Source organism: Lampetra fluviatilis, chromosome 8 (assembly GCF_964198595.1).
Source record: "Lampetra fluviatilis chromosome 8, kcLamFluv1.1, whole genome shotgun sequence".
Lineage (NCBI taxonomy): Eukaryota > Metazoa > Chordata > Hyperoartia > Petromyzontiformes > Petromyzontidae > Lampetra > Lampetra fluviatilis.
Window position 1 is genome coordinate 7,966,675 of NC_136282.1, and position 15,889 is coordinate 7,982,563.

The 15,889-nt window shown below is 40.9% G+C and overlaps 1 protein-coding gene across 2 annotated transcripts in view; it reads right to left on the reverse strand.

The window, feature by feature from the left end:
- Positions 1–3,238: 3,238 nt before the first annotated feature.
- NOSIP (nitric oxide synthase interacting protein) overlaps positions 3,239–15,889 on the reverse strand; it is a 31,983-nt gene continuing 19,332 nt past the window's right edge. For both annotated transcript variants that reach the window (XM_078859012.1, XM_078859013.1), the window contains exons 7-9: positions 14,214–14,401; positions 7,032–7,140; positions 3,239–4,223 (exon numbers count right to left, since the gene is read on the reverse strand). In XM_078859012.1, the coding sequence (XP_078715138.1) occupies positions 4,152–4,223; positions 7,032–7,140; positions 14,214–14,401 (369 nt within the window). In that variant the 3' untranslated portion in view covers positions 3,239–4,151. The remainder of the gene's footprint in view (positions 4,224–7,031; positions 7,141–14,213; positions 14,402–15,889) is intronic.

Sequence of the window (15,889 nt, forward strand, 5' to 3'; positions counted from 1 at the left end):
CGGTGGCTGGCCTTACCTGGGCACAGCGGAACTTTCAGAAGTATGGGGCGTTAATGCTCTTACACCTCCGGTCATTCTCTTCTCCTCAATCCGGGCGAGCGAATTGAGCACTGAGGTTGATGTAGTAGTGGGAGAAATGTTATATGTCCGGGGCTATCTGGAGTGATCCTACAATAACGACGAGTCTCGTGAAAGTGCAAGCGAAGCGATTAAAGGAACACACGCAGTTATACAAATAACATGTCTGCAAGAAAACAACGCCTCTGCACTTTTGAGCGGCGGAAATAATCTCAAAGCAATCGTTAAGAGAGCTCACGACAGGAATTGGACTTTTAGGTTGTTGTTTTTTTGTCATTTTAACGCAGTGCGGCTTGAAACCTCGGTTTTAAAAAACTACTCGGGATATTGAGTAGGTGTTATGGAGCAGCGTCTGCTTTGCGTCAGCACAATTACGAGTTAACGTATGCAATGATCTCTTTTATTTTACCATTGTCCATTCACAAGTAGTTTATTTTAGTAAGATGAAAAATTGAAACGACACGCTAAGTGTCTTTTTAATCAAATCCAGCTTGGTAAACGCGTTAGTTGTGTATAGAAGTAAACTAAACGTCTTACATTGTTGTAACATTGTCGGGCATTATTTTTTTTGCCAAAACCCGTTATGAATACATCGTTATTTATGCGATATGCGCTAAAGTCAATGTATTCACTGACATGCAAAACAATGACCCAAAGTGCAAGTTACACGCCAGCAGTACAGCAAATAGGGTTACGACCTTGCTGTACCGAGATTGAATGTTTTTCTTTGGAGACGATGGTTTCCTCTAGAGTTTAACCTAAAAAAAATGAATTGGCCAAACATCGGAATCGAGGGCCCTCTGAAGCAGAAGACGTGAGATGAGTAAAGATTTCTTGTGTAAACATTTCCAACAGTCATCTCAATTGTATGTGTGATCTAAGTTACTGTAATGCACACGTGTTCTAAGTATAGATAACACATTTAAAATGAGTAATATTGGGGTTCTGTAACGTTCATAGTTTTTAGGGGCGTGCGCGCGCTCAGATCAACATCGTTTATTTTAAGCCCACACATTTCACGAGCACTTTCCACATCACGTAAACAAAACTTGGAGTGGTTACCCGCAACGTAGAGTTGGTGAAAAGTCTGCAATGCTATCTGGACTTCTCTAATTAAGCGACTTTGCCATGCATGCTCATCAGCCTTTACGATGAGACAAAGTGAAGACTTGGTCTCTTTTCACATGGTAAGAGGTTTTTTTTTCAAATAAAAGTTTGCAATACCAAGGCTGGTTTTAGGATTAACTTGACATGTCCAGTATCCGGGTAAAGTTAATCAGAGTATAAACCCCTTTTCAAGACAAATCCTGCATTGTATTTTTTTGGTCAATACCAATTTAAGAAGCTAATTAGTAAGGTTTGTCATGAAAACAAAACATACAAATTCGTTACGAGTACAACACACCAGTCAGTTGGAGAATAAACCCACAACATTTACAATTCCACTACGACGTTTTGGCAGTAATTACGAGCATATTTGTGTAGAAATGCTCCTATTTCGTTCTTAAATAGAGGATAAATATGATGTCGTCACTTGTCAGCCAATCTGGTGCGAAGACCAAAGGGGGGAAGTGGAATTTGACAGAACTCTCCCATTTCTGGATATTCTGCTCGGGCGTGGCCGAAACGTTTACCGAAAGAAAATGCACACTGACGCCTATCTGAATGCAGTCACACCATCACCCCGAACAGAAATCCTCTTATCAAGACGCTCATACATGGGTGTAAGAAAGTGTCAGATGGTGATAGTCTGAGAAGTGAAATGAACCAAAGAAGCGCTGCAATTAAAAACGGTTAAAATGATGTACAAATCAACAGGGCATTGAATCAAATATAAAAAGTATTGAAACCGACCAAGCAATTAAACTATTAAAATGCCGTACCTTGTGGGAGTAACTGATAAACTAGCCAGATTTTTGGAAAAAACAAACATGCGGGTCAAAATTTGGCATGGTATATACACTACAGCAACTAATATCTGGTACTAAAGATGGGTTATTGAAGCTATAAATAACAGGTGTGGACCGGATTAATTGCTCGTGACAAATGCTATGTTGGTCAGACAGCACGAATGATCAGCACGAGACTAAAATAACACCAAAGGAATATTACATATTCCCAAATCAGGTAGATAGAAAAATAATGAAAATAAAGTGAATACAAATATCACGACATTTCGATCACAACACAAGCGGTCGTCATCAGGAAAAGGGGTTAGCCTCTAAAGGCAAACTGTTTATAAAGGTTTGGAGATGGGCCTAGCCCAAGTGTATCAGCAAAGGTTTGCTTTGCTGCTAGAATTAGGCTTTGCCGACACATTTGGGCTTTGCCGACACACTTGGGGTTTGCTGATAGACTTGGGCTAAGTGTATCGACAAAGGTTTATAAAGGTTTGGATAGGGGCTAGGCCCATCTCCAAACTTTTATAAACAGTTTGCCTTTAGAGGCTAACCCCTTTTCCTGATGACGACCGCTTCTGTTGCAATCGAAACGTCGTGATATTTTAATTCACTTAATTTTTTTTCTATCTACTTGATTTTACCGAAAGAACCAAAGAATATGAATTCCTGCAGTGTACGAAAGTTAAGTCGAATTGTAAATGTTATGGGTTTACTCTCCAACACACCTGTGTGCTGTACTAGTAACGAATTAGCATGTAATGATAACGTGACAAACGTACTTGGTTGTCGGGTGGTGGCGGGTTTAACGACACATTTATATTTAAGTGATCTAACCCCAAAAAAAACCCCTCTTATGAACCAATTCAAGGAGCGTTGTGTGTAGGAGGAAACCGGAAATGCCTGGAGAAAGCCCACGCATGAGAGGACGTAACATTAACATGTCCACACAAATGCATTCGAGCACCCACATGCTAGACTGTCAAAACTTTTGGCCACCTTCTAGCCCAGAGCATTTGGGATTTTCACAAATTTGAGTGATCCACCAACCGTTGCCACCTCCGTCTTGAATTGCAGGATTGGCCCACCACAAAAAAACACTTGTTCGTAAAAATATGAACTTGATCGTTGATATTTTCCACTAAGAATTAACTGGAGTCAATTTACTTAATGTTAATGAAAAATACGGCACATGCTTTGTACGTATGTTAAAGTGCGTCGTCGTACAATGCGTTTACATACAAGTTACACAAGACGTTAAGCACATTATTTTTCACACATTTATTGTACACCACTGTGCAATCATGTTTACATAGACAGATGACACTTATTAAAAAAAAATGTTATTAAAGGATGAAATTCCTTCACAACCTTGCTAACACCCAGAGCTGTTAATTCAGCACACACAACAGGAAAATATGCAAACACATTCTGCTCATTCTGTGGATTTTCTGTACGTAAACTTAAAATTTATGAGACTGGAACTATAAATGCCAATTCAGTGGAATTCAATTTACCCAGAAACTCTGCCTAATTTATTTTGTGCATCAAACCTCGGTTGAATTTGTGGTCCAATACCATACCTGTGTGGGTAAAAATTCATTGTATCTTACTCTCCCATAGAACAAACATTTAAGATATTTTTCAATCTAAACTTTAATATCCAATAATAATAAAAACTTATTCTAACTGAAAAAAATGTAACCGAAATAGACAAGAAATGTATTCATAGCGAATGTCTAATTTTTTAACCCTTCATCAATATACCGCCAGAGAAATGGCATCACCATGCCCTGTCAGTCATTAAGTCCATACTTCACCTTACTGGTCAATGCACCTTGCTGAAGGGGAGCCAAGGACTGGTCCAGATATCCCTTGCCAGTGACCTGAGCCGTGGCCAAGCATCAATCGAAGGTAGCTGGGTGCAGTGTGCTGACCACTGCATCAACGCTCCCCCACCCAAATTTGTAATCATTCTTTAATGTATTTATAAATAGGAGAGAGTACTTGGATACATAAAGTCGACATGCACCTAAGCAGGCATCAACACCAGCTGGAATATACCCAAACTATGTTACTTGCATAAAACAAAATGTGTGAACATCCATGTGCGGTTCAATGCAGTTGTTAATCAAGGTGAGCGGTCCAAACAGAAGAGCTCCTGTGCCGCTACGCTCAAGCCATCATGACCGGCCTGGCCTCCTGGGCTTCCAGTGCCACTCCGGAGCCTGAGAAGCCGGTGCCACCCTGGGAACAGAGAGAAAAAATAAACGAAAATAAAGACAACCACAGGGACGTGCAGGGTGGGACAGAATAAAGAGTTTGCATTCCTCTGCCGGCACTTGCTCCGCACGTCATTGAACGCAAACCCATTATTCTAGCTAACTCCAGATTCACACAGACATGATGAAACCACCCCCTCTCTGCAGGGTGAGGGCAACGCAACCTTGAGCAGTAACCACAATGCAGCTCTCGCTGAACTGATGCACACCGTACACTCCTAAAATAAACATCCACATTGCTTTTAGAGGTTTCGCTGTTGGGAAACGCCCACATTAATCCACATAATGTAAATAAAGTGGCGCGCACACCCCTACAGCTGCCTACTCCCCCGTGGAAATGGTAAACCACTGGAGAAAAGGATTTGCAGCTCGTGAGTAATAAATACCGCTGGAAGAGCTGTAAGTTGCACGATCCAGTATGAAGTTTAGCTTGCAAACGCTGTGCCACTGATCAGCAGCTGTGTGTGTGTGGAGTAGAGACGACAGCTTAATACGTGTATAAGGTGGAGCATTATGGGCTGTACGGGCAAGAGACTTCCAGAAAATGGACGTGGATGGAAGAAAAGCAGGCAGGAAGCAGTTTGGTGAAATTAATTAATACATATCAAAAATATCAGAACTGAGGCTGTGTCAGCTGCACTGCCTCACCCTGTTATTAGTAACGGCTTCCAAACATACAAAAAAGCAACGATATTATTTAATACAACTAAGATGAGGCAGACATTTTACTTATTTTCAGTGAATCGATACATAATGTATTCATGAAAAGCCTAAGTAATAGTGCAACATGCATTCAATACAATAGAAGCACACGTACAGTCAATACAACACACGCACACACTAAACACAAAACAACAATCACCAATATGGCCTTTACCAGACTGTTGGGGCGAGTGTCGTTAGCGAGCACCTATTAAAGTGGGCACAGTACACGAGGTCGTGGGCTTGCCAGCACCATACTAGGCTGCCTTTGCTTCCAGAGTACTGTTGTTGACACACCACACAAGGTACTCATTTAAGGCTTAGTCAGCCTCGGGGAAGACCAGGACCAGTTCAGACATTCATCATCGTTATTGTTCGTAGCACAGCGTGCTAACACCACTACACAACTGCTCCCGCCACACTAAACACAACACAGGTGCACACACTCAGTACAATACTGACGCAAACACGCTCAATACAACGCAAGTGCATATGAGCAACAAAAACACATACACACACTCAATACAACACAGGCACACAAACAAATAATTTATGATCACATACAAGTACAACAAGCTTGATGTTTACCACGTGGTTGGAAAAGTGAGTGCGTTGACATTTTTTTAAGTTTTGTTCATCACATTATTACAACCTTGTTTTTCACGAGGACAATTACATTGTTTAGTTTTAATTCCAATCTCTAAGCAGAAGCCACAGCTACCGGTAGAGGCGAAGAAACACTGGATGCCACGGGTTTTGCTTTTGCCTACATCCCAAAGATTTGTTCATTCCAGGCCACACCATCCGTGTGGGCTCAGGGTCAAAATGTGCTCAGCCATCTGGAAGAGAAGAAGAAGCTGGGTCCCTGCGCCCTCCTTCAGCGGATATTGAAGATCCGCCGAGGATCTTCGCGAAGAAAGGTCACGGTGTGCCGCGTGCTCGCCAAAATTACATTTGGCTCACTGACAAAACGAGAGGCCTGTTTGTAAACAGGCAGCACGCAGCTCTGACAAGCTCCTTATTAATATCATCAATAACGTAAACAAAATAACTATTTAAGTATAACAATCCCATTCTGTGCAGCGACACAGAAGCCCTTATTGTAATAGCTCACATAAACAACACATTTCACATTCATAATTAAAACCGCCTTCTCACAATGTAATACATGAGCTCATATTTTGGACAATCGTCCTTCAGAGGACAAGATTGCACCTTGCAGTATGGTGCCTTAAAAACATTGGATAAGGTTGACATATGAACAACTTATCCCCACATATACTCTGTGCGGACCTTTGTTAATGCACTGCTGGATGAAGGGGATGTTGTGCAGTGCGCGTAGGGATTAATTTACCAACTTTACCACTCTGGTCTGTGCATGTTTCTGAACGTGGGGAGCACATATGTGCATAATATAAGTAAAGTATAATAGTATGTTGCTGCAATACCCTTTGCTGCTCACAACTGAGCCTGAATGTGTCGACACCATGTGTAAACATACATGTGTGTGCCATGATCACTTGTGTTGTTGCGATATGGAGATACTATGAAACATGGTACGACATACGGTTCACGATAATCATACTGTCTATTTGCAGACTATCTTTTTGTATGGTGATTCTTTTGGTTTATTAATCATTGGGAAATATACTTTCTACCATAATAATTAATTTCTTGAGAAATATTTCTCCATAGAGCAAAATGCCAATAATGAAAATTCGAAGTAAATATCTATTAATCATTAAATTAATGATTTGCAAGATGTTTTCTGTAATAAATGGCATGATAGTTATGACTTCATCATTTAGCTCATTCATCGAATAATTGTAATGAAAAGCACCTGCATTATAAGTTACAATTATTAAAACACATATGACATGCTTATGTTGAATGAATTGCAGTCTATGACCTTTGAAATCATCTTTATTTGTACTGGAAGTACAGCAAGAGCACAAACACCATAAAACATAAAGACAAAGTGATGGATAACAGATATCTCAATGATCATTTTGTCGTGGAAATGAATAATGTACCGTGGAAATATCGTGGCAACGCTGGGTATAACACTCACCCGTTGGAGTTGAATGATATCCTTCTCGGAGAGTGCTTCTCCAGTGGTGGGGTCTATCATGTCCTTGCGGATGAGCCTCTCCACACACTCCATTGTCACCACGGCACCCCTGCATTGACATGGGAGACAAAGACAAAGATTCCCTTGTATAGCTGTAACAGACTGTCGGGGCAAGTGCTGTGAGCGAGCACCTTTGAAAGTCGCCACGGCATCCGAGACAGAGTGGTGTGGCAAAACACGACACCCGGCCACCTTTTTCTCCCCAGTGTTGATGATTACACACCTTACTGGGTACTCATTTAAGGCTGAGTCGACCTAGCGGAGGCCCAGGACCGGTTCGGATATTCACCACTGTTATTGGTCGTGAGCGTGAATCGAACTCAGGTGGCCAGCTTTGTAGTGCAGTGGTTAGCACACTGCACTAAAGTGTGCTAACCACTGCACCACCACTCCCCCCCACACACACATGGCCCAATGCTATTTTTTTTTCTAAATCAACAAAATGCCAGTTTATTGAAAATAAAAATGTTGTTGTAACGTTCCGATTCCACGGTGCAATTTCACGTACATGTTGTGAGCCTAAATAATAAATATTAATCGATGCATTGCTACACTCCTGATTAACGGCAAATTGAAGTGTAAAGGAAGTGATGTCGCAGTAGCTTCACAAGTGATACAATGGAGTGTAAACATTAATTTAAAATCTGTTCTTCTCATTATGCAAATCTCAAACCTGTTTGACAGAGGACACAAAGCCTCGATACATATCAACCATATAACAAGCACAATTTAAATGTATATAATGCCCGAATGCAACTGCATCTCAAAATGCTTTAGAAAACAATAACTCCTTTGGAGCCTTATTATCCTTAATATATGCTGTAAGTTCTCCTGATATAAACAGCTGCAAGAAGAGAATGTGTCAGTCTCAGGACCATCACGTTTCATTACATTTATACAAAAGATGTTTGATTTCAACTTTGTGCACAAAAGACGATTAATACCTCCTTACATTAGCACATCACATTTTATCGGTCCCAATGCCACTATAAACTTTGATGAAACACTTTTCACCTTTTATATAACATCTATCAGCATCTATCTATCTTTTTTAACGTCAGGGTAAATGGCAGACTGCGCACAGGCTCCGCGAAGATAAAGTAAATAAATATATTATACATTTAAAAAAAACAGCATTGCCAGTCGGTCATCCGGAAACACTTCACCCCACGCTTGCCCCAACCCCTCTGAATCATCAGATAAATCTGCGACACTGGGCTGCCATGTCTATTGGGGTCAAGTCGCTGTGGCTATTCGGGGCAGATGTACACAAATAGGGGACTGGGCTTGGGAGGCAAAGGGCAGCCCTTCCAACGTTCAACGACTGATCATAACTTTGATTGAATGCGATAGTGCCATGCAGCGTATTAAACTGCAAATGCCACGCGCATGTCCGATCCGCTGTGGCCACTTTTCACTGGCGCTGTTGCAAACGCAAAAGAACCTCTTTGGCACTGGCGTTGGGAAATGGATGGCTATGCTTTACCTTGATGATAAATAATAAAAAAAAAGTCAGAATACACATTCTGAAGCAAAATTATTACCAGCTTTGCTAACATAAACCAAACGCATATTAAACATATGCTGAACCAATCATGAAAATGAAAGTTTTGCCAAAATTAATTTTAACTCGTATGTATTGCAAGGGGTATTTTCATTGAAATGTGCGACATTTTGTCAGTGCCAATAATTTAGAAAGCCAGCAACAAAGACATCGGTGTGCTTATTTCTGGGACGCAAGCTGTGCAGGGTCCAACGGCCATTAACAAGCAAGAAATGAAAATGCAGGGAAAAGCTCGTAAATAAAGTTCGAGTAAAGACTCCAATCACACGCCGCGGCACTTGGCACGGCTTCTCCGGGTCAGGCCCGCGAGGGGCATTCTGCAGGTGCGTACGAGCGTTGCTCTTGTAGAACCAAAGGTGATTTTTTCCCCCGTCAATCGCCCACCACCACCGCCGCCGCCACCGCCAGGAAGGGTGGACTGGCGCACAGATGTCACAGTAACACCCGTATTATTGCACTTGGGGATTATGAGCCAGGATCACACCATGTGCAGTCTCCCCGAAACAAGTTTTACTTTCATACAACAGTGCTGAAATGGGTTTTTTCCCCCCCATGTATGGCCTAAAGAGTTGCCAGAAAGGTGAAGTAAAACTGTTTTGCCCATCAGACATGTATACTTGTGTTTCAAAGTGGTATTTACAGTTTAAAAAAAACATGCGGTCATCCCGGTTAATGCCAGCGACACTATTCAATCTCGAGTGAAACCTTTTTCTTTCACATCCCATGACTGCTACAGTCAACCTACAAAGGTCAAGAACTACTTAAAAAAAAAAATTGTGTTTTTTCTGAATCATCTTCATTTAGAGTTAAGATTTTCTGTTTTGAATGGAAAATGCAAAAAAACGACTTGAAAACAAATGTGGGACTTAATTGTTACTAATGGTTTTGTAAGGAGCTCTGCTCAGAAAAAAAATGCGTGCATTTAAAGTGTTCATAAAATAACTACTATAGAATATTAGTCTATATGCAGTTTAGACGGAGTTCGATACAAGCTGAAAATTACGTTTAGATGATGATGATTAATATACACGGAGTTATTATCAGCAGCCATCATCTATCCACTGCTGGATGATGGCCTCCCCAAAGAGTCGCCATGTACAATGAGTTACCATTGAGTAAAAAAAAATGCAGAAATCAACAGCCAATGCACGAGAAATGCCGCACATTGGAAAAATATTGAGAAAACATTTTATCTCGTGTTTATTTTTTATTTTCTTTTGTAATAACACAGTGGCAACTACATCTCCACACTCCATAAATACAGAGACCATGCTATGCTGGAATGCAGTGGCATGCCAAACGAGGTTGCTCGGTTCTCTGCTAAAACATGGTGAATCCTACAGCAGATATCAGGCAAGACATGCCAAGCATAGCTTCCACTACTACCAACACAGAAATGCAGGAAGCATTCGATTTATCCACGAACAATTTGTAAGGTCTTACCGCACAAAAAAAGTAACTTTTTCATGAAATACTGCATGCCAAGTTGTTTTTGGCATTTTATTTGCAGAAGCTGCCAATCAAAACTTTCCGTTCACTTTTTTTATTTAAGTTTTTTGAAGGTGGAGAAAGCCTCGTCATGTAAGCAGATTGCTCTACTTCCAGTAAATACAACTGCAACAGATACGTTTTAGCAGCTGCAGTTAAAATTGTTTCATTAATAAACCTCAATATTAGTGTATTTCACCACATTCTGCAATTCATTAAGGACAAATAACTCATACCCAAAATGTACGAAAAGTGAATAATTTTTTGTTAATTCCCTTAAATGCTATTATTCTGAATAGAATGATGATGTCTGTGCTATGTCTGTGAGGCCAGCTACAATCACACATCATATATCATTGCCGTGCCCATTTTAACATTACAATAAAGAAAATCATTTAAAATTAAGATTAGTGCCTGATTTGCAAAACAAGCAGAACAATTGTAATTAAGTCCATCAATTACTTATTTTAGATGCGGCCAAATTGTAAAGATAGCAGTTTTAATGAAAGACTACTTATTTTTGTATACAGCCAAACAGAACACACACACACACACCACGGAATAACTTGTTGCTTACTTTTTAAGACAACTTGGCAGAGAAATAAGAAAATGAAGCCGAGATTGATGGTACACAAGAGTCTTGGGACTCTAAATGATGTTTTCTCGGTGACTATTAATACCTTTAACTAAAATCTCGTCGCACATACCATCTGGCCTTCTCTACTTAAAACAAAATATGTAGCAAGAGCCAAACGCAGCGATCCCTGGGATGACAAATTGATAACCAAAGAATGTCAATTTATTTAAAACTTCCTCTCAATTCTCCAATGGGTATGGAGACCGGAAAAGTGTGATGGTATCGCAATGCTAAGCACCAGAATTTGTGATAAATAAATAATTAAAGGGAACACAACCTCACTTTTTTTTGGTGCCCAGTTCCCCGCAGAATAATACATCAGCCCAATGTTTAAAGAACATTCCTCTAAAGCCAGACAACAGTATTCCCTGTGGCACAGTGAGAGGTGACACGATTTAAACACAACAAATGCTTTCAACACTCACTGCTTCTCACTACGAGCAGGTTCAACTAAACCTAAATGTCGCTAAAATGCCATCCTGTTAAACGTCAATTCCACGAAAGAGAACACAAATCTGCGACATCTACACAAGATGCGTTTGTGCTGCCTAGCGCAAAACGCAGATGTCCGTAAGTGAACAACACAAGCACTACTGGCATTGGCTATGATCCCTGTTAAAGGCGCGTGACCACTGCTGGCCATCAGGGGGTTTTACACAGTGCTTGCGCTACAAAGTGCTCTGTTATGCCTCAAGCGCAGGCAATGCGCCTGACGGTAATGAGCCCCCGGTGGCCCTTTTACGGCCCATGCCAACAGCTACACCCGCTTGCAAGCCGCACTATAAAACCACATTCCACCGAGGTGAAAAAGTGCCCAAGTTTTCAACATCTACGGATTAATTTACAACATTAAAATAACGCGCGCTCCACCGCCGACGTATAAACCTTGAACGGGAATGACAAATTATTGGGGGGGGGGGTTTCGTGGCCTTTGTACTGTGCACGGGAGGGTTACCGGGTGTAGAAAGAACTTCTGTTTAAGTGTCAGTGTTTAGGCTCTCAGGCGGGGTTAGGATTGAGGCAAAGGTTATAGGGCAATAAGATTAGGTCTCGTGTTTGCCATTTTGGCTTAGGGGTAATAGTGGAGGGGATAAGGTAAATTGTGAGAGTTAGCGATGGTGCTAGTGTTGGGCATTTCAGCTCAGAATTACAATTTTACGTTATGAGTTTAGTGCTCATAAAGTGAATAGCTATGAACATTATTTGTATGAGGGGTTTATGTTAAGTGTTGATAACATACTCGTATAGATAGGTTCAGAATTAGTATAAGTGGATTTTAAGTGAATGTTGATAATAGTGCTATATGGTTATGTTCAATGTTATGGCGGGTTTAGATTATGTTCATAACAGTTTGGTACAGCTTGGATCAGTGTGAGCAGCAGATTGTTTAAAGTAACGTGTTCATAGTGATACCATGCTTCTTGCTTCAACGCCAGTACAGCGGAAACTATATTTATCCATAACCCTTTATCCATTGCCGCCAATCAATCTGCGGTTATTTGGATGAGAACCCCTCTCATTCTCGAAGCTGTTTGTCCATGTACAGCGCCCTTAGCAACGTGGAGAAGAGCTTGCATATTAGGTTCTACATTTCTAACATTTGTTGTGACACATAGTTGAGAAACAAGGACGTTGACAAAGATCGTGGAACAAAGGTTAAAAAGTTCTCAAAGGGGCATGGAGAGATGTGTGGTTAAAAGTGCGACGTGAGGAGGAACACATGGATCAGAGCACATATACGCAAGTCAAATATATTCATTGTCATATTGACCATTAAGAACAGCAAGTGGACTTGAATGGACGAGACTAGTGACAGAGATGGCCGAGAGGATGTGCACAGTGTGTATGGAGCAATGAAATCAGCTCCTGTGAAATTGCCAGATGAATTGCTGAACTTGCAACATAGTGAGAGATAGCAATCGCTTGGAATGACCTCCATCGTGGCTGATGATATGGTTAGGTTCATTGCTCATATGTGTACATTTGTATTATTGTATAAAGAAGTTTAAAAAGTTCAGTGTTTATACCATCTCTATATGATGGCTGATAACAGTTAAAACAGCTCTTTTAGACTTATTATACAAGGGAAAAAGCTAGGCCAGCATGAGATTTTGGTGCAAAATACAGACTCTTTGTTTTGGGTATGTGAAAACAATTGATGCCAACCAATTTCCATCCGTGGCCTTGTCCTGCCATGTGGAAGGAGCAACTAGAGGCCATCCACACAGGTGGTGGAATGGTGCTATAAAGGAGGACCTAAAAGCCCTCCAAATAAATGTTCACATGGCCCACGTCCAAATGAGGATTCCCACTTTCAAACGGTCCCCAAACGATATTTGTGCATCAATTAAAGAATCGCAGCTGCACTAATTCAGTGCTAGAGGGTAATATTTTTTAACCTGACAAGGGCATCTTGCAGTGAAATTAGAAACATAGTAAATTAGAAACAGGTTGAAAACCCAAAAGTATTTTAACGTCCAATATAGCCCTCAGGAAACAATTCCCCACCTCTGCGATAAACTGTCAGGTTGAATAGTTACATCTCTTCCTGCACTTTAGTTTTGTCAGCAGGCTGGTACTGGTTCTATTCACTCCTCAGTCAGGAAAATATTGCACTTCCCTGTGCTACACACTTAGGTTGAATATGCATGTCTTAAGTCTGTACTCGTTCATAAAGCTCGTCTTCACCAGGCAAAAGTTTTAAATAAATCTAAGAATTAACCTGACATGATTTTTTACATTTTCTATCTACGATCAGACACCAACTACTCCAAAAATGTGTATTTTTCTGCAAAAAATGTTTTTTGACGACTTGCTTCAACTTCTTATATTTAAAGACGTACCCATCAGAAACCGCTCAATATAAAGATTCCGTCCTTTTTTTATAGAAAGAACAAAAAATTATTAACTTAATACTCTGGAGGGGAAGATCCTATTTTTTTTCAATTTTCGAATAATTCAAATTTTAACATAAAAAAATGCGTAAGTTTTTAGTTCCAAACCGCTTTAATCCGAAATATCTCAAAAACAATAAAATATCGAACAATGGTTCTTGCATTAATTTTATTTACTGTTTAACGCTCTATCAAAAGAAAAAAAACGCAATCTTATGTTTTGCACGGTTTGTCAATGACACGCGCAAACATGTTTATGGGGCACTTAAAATCGAGATTTGGGGGGGCCTTATTTTTTTTCTGTTGTGTCCTAAAAATTACACATCAAATGTCAGCTTTCTACCTTGTCTGGAAGTATCTTACAGCTTTTTGAGACACACACAGATTAAGGTACCTATTTATATAGATGCATGTTGAACCTTACGGACCCAACCATGCCAATCGGAGATCTCGCTGCATTCCAGTTTTGTGATCCCGGGTGAGGGACGGGGTGGGGGGTGGTGGGTGGTGGTGGTGGGTTCTCAGGCTGTGGCACTCACGATGGACGCAGCAAGGCGCACGGCACCGAGTTGCTGAGCACGTCGTTGGTGACGGCGCACACGAAGCGCTCCTGCTTGCTGATGAGCGCCGTCTTGGTGTCGCGATCATTCACCGCCATGAACTTCACCGGGTACAGATCCTTCAGCCGCAGGGGACGCCCACTCATCGGGCAATACACGTTCTTGTCCTGCACGCGGCGGGGGGAGGCAGAACGACCGCTCCGTTAGTTTTAGCAACATCTGTCGCATTGCGCTAGCAGTTGTAATTGTTTTATTTCCCCCTTTGTTGCACGACTATATTCCATGATGAGTCGATAAAAGTTCTTCGAAAATCTCACAGCTCTACTGTGTAGGCGTTCGCACTCGTGCTGCATAGCTCCGACGCGTTTTCAGGTTGTACCACGGCAAACTTCTTCAGGAGCTATTCCATTCCTTAAAGAACTACTTGGGAACTATTAAATTCCTGAATAAGTTCCCACACATGTGCAGGGAAACACATCAGAGATCAAGCCAGACAACACCCAGTACAACATGACAACACATCAGAGAACTCCTGTAGTTATAAGTGCACCGTCTTGTGTCGAATTTTGGCCCCGAAAAAGATGACGTCCCACAACTACTTCCGAAATAACTTCAGTAGGTATATTTATCCATACTAGAGGCATGCATTTTAATTCCCTGTATAGATTGTTAATCATGTGACTAGGTTGAGACCAACTCACTACAACTGAGAACATAGCTTAACCATGGTTAAGTCATATATCATTAGTTTTAACTGTAAAATACTTGGGTGAAATGCACCTATGGCAAAATGTTATTTGGAGGTGCTGAAATTGTCTCCTCATATTTGTGGGAAATTAATGGGACTCTGGATTGCATATTGTGGTTCCCATCTGGGATGGAGTAATTTTGAGATTTGTTGGTGGACCGCAACGTAATGAAGCCATGATGTGCGAGGGACACCCAACTGAAGGGCAATAACATGCCCAGAACAATAAGGAGGATTCTATCTTGATTTGAAGCTGACACAATATCTGTGGACATTTTACATGTTTTATATTTTTATCTCTATTTCAGGTGGGGATTTTCTCTGGCATTGAAATGTACAGAAAATTAATATTAGCCAATTATAAATTATTGCTTCTCTTCTTAATTCAACAATACCGAAAGAACCAAAGAGTATGGATCCCTGCAGTCACGAAAACTTCAAATCTAGAATAAAAATGTCTTACTCATAAAATGATTTGTATTTATTTCCCCTCTGAATGCAAATGCGGCTCAAAACCCTGTACAGAAAATAGGTAAAGGGCTTACATCTGAGTAAAAAGACAAGATACAACTGCTGATGCACATATCAAACTATATCACACTGTTTTTAATGTACGTACATGTACAGCTTTTTGTCAATGCAGGAGTGTATGACAGCTTCCCTGTGCAGTGTAGATCCATAGGTTATATCGACCATACTTCACCACGTTGGTCAGTGAAGGGTCGTGAAGGTGAGGAGTATGAATAGGGGGGAATATAAGTTCAGCACAGCTATAGATTGTGGTACACTGCCCTTTGCCGTCATCTACGTAAACACGCAGTCCCATGACAACCTCTTTGTGCGAATGATTACCCATCCAAGCACATGTTTATAAGGTCGCACTCTTTAGACACAAAGTGCTTTCCAC